The following is a 7,140-nucleotide window of genomic DNA, read 5'->3' on the forward strand; positions in this document are numbered from 1 at the left end:
CACAGATTGCCTATTAGTCATAATGGAGAAAAATAGTAACTCTCCAGTGGGGAAATCAGACACACTTGACTAGGTGATCAAAATTAACATTGCCAGTGAAGGCAGATCGACAACAGGTATCTCTAGATGTGCCCTGAGAAGGACAAAATAACACTGACAATATTCTGACTGAGAAAGCATATCTTGAATCTAATCATAAGGAAACCTCAGACAAATCCAAAAAGAAGAATATCCTATTAAAAAAAGGGACTGGCTTCTTTAAAAATGTCAGGTCATATACACTAAAGCATTCGGCATAAAGAGCTGTAATAAACGCAAAAAACTCTTCAAAAAGTAAAAAAAAAAAAAAGTGCATACAGAGTATAAGAAAGCAAAAACAAATGGGTCAAAATGGTGAAAATATGTAAGTCTGGGCTAAGGGTCAGATGCTCTTTGTATTATTCTTATGAATTTTTTGAAAATTTCAAATTATTTCCATATAAAAAGTTAAAAATATTTGGTCCACATATCATGTATGACATGGCAGACATCCACACTATTAAAAATACCTGTCTATAATTAACAAAACTCCATTTTACATATAAAAACAAAGCACTTTGGGGGGCATAATTTGAAAATAAGCTGAATTTTCCATAAATGCAACTACTAGGTAAATTGAGGAAAGATAGCACTTTGATTCATTCAGAACTTTACCAAGAATTGTTCACCATTTTGTGAATAAAGCTGTCAGCACCTATGATAATGGTATTTGACTTTGCTAGCACACCACATCTGTATCCATCTGCATTTCTGTCGGTTGTTCACAGTGATTCTACATTTCAGTGCAAACATGTAGTTACTAATCTTCAGATTCTCCACAGCTCTGTTTTGGCTGGCTCCTGCCCATACATCCAATGCCAGGTCTCACAAACCAACTCTGCTCTCCAAGGTAGACGTTATAGATAGCTATAAAACAATCCTGCCTGCTCAAATTATGGGAAGAACCCATAAACACAGAGAGACTTTCTTCTTATTTAACATAAGCCAAAAAAAAAAAAAAAAAAAGCAGAGAAAGAAATCTTGGGGAAAATATTAGATCAGCACTAGAACTGATCCAAAAATTACATCATTCACCATAAAACTATCACCAATCATCTGATGTTATCACAATGATGTTATATATAAAATATATTATGTAGCATGTACATGCCTATAAAATGATCATAGGGTCAGTGATTTTTTTAGGCTTTGTTATTTTATAAAAGAAGGGCTGCTATTAGTGTAATATAACATAGGGAACAGGAGCCTGTAATGAGGAGCCTACTGCCTGAGAAGTGTTACCCAACTATTTTCCTTAAATGGTTTATATGAGATTAGAACACTGCTTTTAAATCAATCTGTCATCTGGCAATGAAATAGAGGAGAGTCAAAAAGCTATTTGAAGACCACAAGAAATGACAATAATAAAAGATGAAAGAGTACTAGCAGGTTTGCCTCAGTGGATAGAGTATTGGCCTGTGGACTGAAGGATCCCACTTCTGATTCTAGTCAAGGGCATATGCCAGGGTTGCAGGCTCGATCCCCAGTGTGGGGCATGCAGGAGGCAGCCAATCAATAATTCTCTCTCACTATTGATGTTTTTATCTCTCTTTCCCTCTCCCTTGCTCTCTGAAATCAATAAAAATATATTTAAAAAAAGAATATAAAACAAATTTCTCTTTGCAGATAACATAAAACAGAGGCTGCAGAGCAACTAACTAACTATACAATAAAAATGGACAAAAAAAAGAATTGTTTACATAACTTAGGAAGACCACTCATCAAGGCAAAAAAGAAATAGGATAACAAAAATGACTTTTCCATGTGTGAAACAAAAGTCTAATTCTTTTTAAGAGCTAAAATGTACTTATCTGAATTGGGTTATCATAAAAGCATCATTTCATACTACATCATCTATATATATAAAGCCTAAACGATGGAATGACCGGTCAGTTGCTATGACATGCACTGACCACCAGGGGGCAGGCGCTCATTGCAGGAGTTGCCCCCTGGTCATCAGTGTACTCCCACAGTGGGAGCACCACTCAGCTGACTGATGGGCACCAAACTCCTGAGCTCACCACTGGTGAGCACAGTTGCAGTGGCGTGAGCCTCTCCCACAGACACTCCCCCTACATGCCCGAGCGGTGGCAGCAGCAGGTGTGCAGCGGGGGCAGGATGAGCAGGAACGGCACAGTGCCCAGCCCAGCCCAGGCTCCTCCCTGGCCACCTGCCACTTGACGCACTACTTTGTGCTGTGCAGGATCAAGGTGGACAGTGGGCTGGAGCCCAACGAGCTGGTAGGTAAGGCTGGGCTGCGGCGACACGAAGGTCCACTGATCCCCACAGGCCAGGCCGAGGGACCCCACTGGTGCACAAATCTGTGCACTGGGCCTCTAGTATGAATATATTATCATAAACACATGGAGTGACTGCGAATGACACACAGGTACCTACCGAGGTGACAATCTTCTTTTTCTCTTGCTTCCCATTTCTGGCTGTCCACGTATGCTGCAGAAAGCAGACACCTTTTACCTGAGGAAAAAAGACAATTATCTCAACATTCATGGTTTCACAACAGGTTTAGTTTATATGACTGTTTCATTAAACATATCTTTGTAATATGTTCAATTTACTAGATTTAAAGATTGTAACATGGTACTGTAACCAATATTGCACAGTTAACAATTCAGTTCCCGACTAACGCTCAACCTCTAACAAGTATAAGATAAAGAAAACAAACAAACAAAAAAAACCAAAACCAAAACAAAACAAAACAAAAAGGTACAGAGAGCTGAAAATTTATACAATAAAAATGTTATGGGTAGAAATGCTGGTAATTTTGTTCCTATAACTTTAGGACCAGGAACCATTTGTTTCCATTAAATTATATGCACACACACAAACATATATACATACATGCAAATGGCTAGCAAGTACATGAAAAGATGTTTAGTATTGCTATTAGGGAAAGGCAAAATACATTGAAATTCCACTTCACACCCACTAGAGTGACTATAATAAAAAAGACAGATAGTAACAGTTGTTGATATAAATATAGAAAAACTGGAACCCTTTACAATTCAGGTACAAATGTAAAGTAGTGCAGCCACTTTGGAAAAGTTTGTCAGTTCCTTAAAACATAAACATGAAGTTACCATACGACCCAGCAATTCCACTCCTAGGTATATACCCAAGAAAAATGAAAGTATGTTTCCACACAAAAATTTGTATAAAATGTTCACAGCAATATTATTCATAACAGCCCCAAAGTGGAAACAATGCAAATATGATGAATAGGTACATAAAATGGTGGTATATTCTTATAATGGGATATTATTTGGCAATAAAAAAAAGAAATGAAGTAGATACATGCCTACACCATGGATGTATCTCTACAACATAATGCTAAGTGAAAAAGAAGCCAGTCACAAAAGACCAAATTTTATATAATTACATTTATAGGAAAAGTCCATAATAGACAAATCTATAGAAACAGAAAGCAGATTAGTGATTGCCTAGATTTGGAGGGTTAGGGGTCAGGAAAACTTCAGGGAAGTTGAGGAGTAATTTACTGTTTGCTTTTGTTTTGTTTTGTATTTTGAGGTAGTGAAAATGTCCTAAATTGCTTGTGACGATGGCTAGAAGAGGGTGTCAGGTCCTTAGAGTGATGTGTAAAGGATATAAAGAGTGACATAAGGACTTGACTTGCCATTGCTCACTTTGAAGATATTTGAGAAAGGGACCATCAGCCAAGGAATGCAGATGGTTCTTAAAAGATAGAAAAGGCATGGAAGCAGATTCTACATCACTTTCAATGCCGGAGGCCGGTCCGGTCCATCCTTGTTGCTTGTCGCTTCAGGGAAGAAACATATCTGCACAGCATATGTTTCAAGGCACCTGGCATATACGGCATACTGTTCTTAATATGTTTGCTCCCCCTTTTTTAGCGCTATGTGTTATAACCAGAACCACCTCCCTGAGAAAGGTTGTTTCCCCAGGTGGGGATTTTTCCCTGCCGTTAGGGATTAACAGGACTAAGGAAGAGAATAAATCAGTGAAACCCCCTAGTGTTACAGAAATACCGTGTACTACATATGAAGAACTTGGACTAAGACTGCTGGCAATAAATTTGGGACTTGTTGGGCCCACATCCCCAGGGGTCTGCCCACCAGGGAAAGCACCAAAGCCTATATCCCTGGAGACCCACCGACACAGGGCAGTCCCAGGGAAGGCAAGCAGCAGGGCTGGGAGGACATAACCTTTACTGGGTAGGAGAATCTCCTTCAGTCACTTCCTTGTAGCTTATCAGTAGAGCAGTAGAATAGTGATCTTGGAATAGCCCTTATAATGGAACACAGAGATTAACCTAGACAAAATTAAAATCAACAGAACTAGATAGAGACAGGATTTTTGGCAAAGGTCAGATAAGAAACTATGGAAATGAAACAAGGAACTGTAGGTTACCAAAAACATACCATGATGTGATTATAGAGGCGTGCTTATAGGATCAAATGGTATAAATACAGATGTAACAGGACAATAAAAAAAGAACCTGGCTATGATGATCAACTGAACGTTGTCTCCGTGTCATTCCTTCTTCGCCGACTCCGTCCACACCTTTGGGAACCCCTGGACCTGCTGGGGCTGGACCCCAACATTTCAACACTTTGATTTTAGCACAGCAAGACCCTGTGTCAGACTTTTGACCTATAGAACTGTAATATAATAAATCTGCATTGTTCTAAGCCACCAAATTTGTGGTAATTTGGTAACCTGCTTATCCTTCAGCCAGTCAATTTTTAACACAACCATTCTCTAACTTAACTATCCACTAAAGGAAATATTTTTCCATTTAATTCTGAAAAAAATACCTCCAAGGATCAGAATTTCAAAGTTTAGAGAACACAGATGGGCTCTATCCCACACCTTAAGAAAGAGAGACATTCCATTTTCTGTAAGCCTTTAAAAGCAGGATGTTCATCTTTCTGAGATGCTTTATAAATGACACCATTTAAAGTTCTTTCCATCTCTGTATAGTAGTTGGAAGGTCTATATATTAACACTGGAATCAAAGAATTTCTATAAAGTTGGACAGAACAATGCATTTGCTGTGAGTTTGTACAAAGTAGACTATTTTTCCTCTCTTATCCTGTAATGGTTCAAGATGATTTGATGACTTCAAGTCAGGCTCCTTATCAGCATTTTCAAATCTGGAATGGTCTATAATGCACTATCCTACTTATTTATATTACTTGCCTATAGCCTCCATTTCCTCATTTCAAGACTCCTTTCATCTATGGCAGCGGTTCTCAACCTGTGAGTCGAGACCCCCTTGGGGGTCGAATGACCCTTTCACAGGGGTCGCCTAAGACCATCGGAAAACACATATATAATTACATATTGTTTTTGTGATTAATCACTATGCTTTAATTATGTTCAATTTGTAACAATGAAAATACATCCTTCATATCAGATATTTACATTACAATTCATAACAGTAGCAAAATTACATTTATGAAGTAGTAACGAAAATAATTTTATGGTTGGGGGTCACCACAACATGAGGAAGTGTATTAAAGGGTCGCGGCATTAGGAAGATTGAGAACCACTGATCTATGGCCTAACCCAGTGCTTGTTTAATATAACTTTCTGTAATGATGGAAATGTTCAACTCTCAGCTGTCCCCATACAGTAGTCACTGGCCACAGGTGTCTAGTGAACCCCTAAACTATAGCTGGTGTGACTAAGAAACTGAATTTTAAATTTTATTTAATTTTCAATAATTTAAATAGCCATAGGCAGCTAGTAGCTACCACCATGGAATAGCACAGGTGTATAACCTACTGCAAGTTCACCAGTTCAAATAAAGACCAAAATGCTAACTACAAATTCTCTCCCTTATCTAATCACCATTCCCTTGTTAGAATGAATGGTTGTCCCCAGACATTCTAAGCAACCACAATACCCTCCCTAATAGACCATCTAAAGTCTTGTTGACATTGAAACATAGACAAGCATCACTAAATATGCTTGTAAATAGCTACAACCGCTTGAGATGCCAGGCACTATGCATACCACTGTACATTAAATATTAAATATTTTTACCAGCTAGGCCAACCAGTTCATCCTCAGAAAACTTCGGGCGGCCAACTTGTGACCTCACGTTGATATTTAATGGCTGCTCCCGAAGAAGTGTGAGCAGGAGTGTATGTGCTGCCTTTCTATAGGGGCTACAGGAGGAATGTTGGAAAGAGGAGATAACAGGCACTGAAACATCGACTGGGCTTATTTTAACCACTTAATCATGTACACTTATCAGGATTTAGCTTCTGAAAATGTTAAAAAATATTTTTCCCCACGTCTTTATCCACGAAACAGGTTTTGGGTGGGCTGCCATCCACTCATATCGAAGTGCTTTAGAAGTAACTATCAGCATTCATTGCCTACAGGTAGAAGACCAGCTAAGGAAGGTCAATCGAAAATTGTGCCCAAGGTCATCAGATAGAGTGAGCTGAGAACTCCCACCAGCCGAACCCGGGGCTCTGGCCCCTGTGCGCGGTGAAGGGGCCGCTAGGACGCCCCTCCGAGGAAACCTGCAGGGAGACCATGTTCAGAGCCCGGGGGGGACACATCGGGGCTTTTCAGGTTCAGCAGAAGGCAGCCACCCTGACACAGACCCAGCCAGTCATAGGCAAAAGCGCTCAGGCCAGACGTTCTCTGCTCGTTACCCCTGTGGATGGGAGACACTATTATTACTTTACAAACAGAGACGGGCCGGAGACGCTGCCTCCCCGTGCTGTGCTACCGAACACTCCCCAGGACTTCTCCAGCAACGAGACCCCAGAGCATTCCCTCTCCTCTTCCAAGCCCATCGCTGCTTTCACTCAAGGAACAGGGTTCTCAGGGATCTAACGGAGCAGTCCCACGAAGGCAGCAGCCACCAACCTGCCAGGGAGAGGTGAGGCAGAGGCACTCTCCGCGCCAGGAGGACCCCGTGCCGCACCATGGGGGCCGCCATCTTGGACTCTACCAAGGCGGCCGCCGACCGGGGGGGTGGCAGGCGGAGGAAGGGGTGGGGCCCCGGGCGCGCCGACGCTCCGCCCCCCCCGGCTCCCGCAG

The 7,140-nt window shown here is 40.9% G+C and overlaps 1 protein-coding gene across 8 annotated transcripts in view; it reads right to left on the reverse strand.

The window, feature by feature from the left end:
• The window catches only part of MRPS27 (mitochondrial ribosomal protein S27), a 79,320-nt gene extending 72,249 nt beyond the window's left edge, over positions 1–7,071 (reverse strand). For 3 of the 8 annotated variants that reach the window (XM_036308259.1, XM_036308257.1, XM_036308264.1), the window contains exons 1-2: positions 6,967–7,071; positions 2,476–2,553 (exon numbers count right to left, since the gene is read on the reverse strand). In XM_036308259.1, the coding sequence (XP_036164152.1) occupies positions 2,476–2,553; positions 6,967–7,039 (151 nt within the window). In that variant the 5' untranslated portion in view covers positions 7,040–7,071. Of the gene's footprint in view, positions 1–2,475; positions 2,554–4,573; positions 4,737–6,126; positions 6,252–6,966 lie in introns of all 8 variants that reach the window. The other 5 variants (XM_036308262.1, XM_036308265.1, XM_036308260.1 and 2 more) reach the window with 4 other exon arrangements.
• Positions 7,072–7,140: the final 69 nt, after the last annotated feature.

The sequence above is a fragment of the Myotis myotis genome, unplaced genomic scaffold, assembly GCF_014108235.1.
Source record: "Myotis myotis isolate mMyoMyo1 unplaced genomic scaffold, mMyoMyo1.p scaffold_m19_p_5, whole genome shotgun sequence".
NCBI classification, from domain to species: Eukaryota; Metazoa; Chordata; class Mammalia; order Chiroptera; family Vespertilionidae; genus Myotis; species Myotis myotis.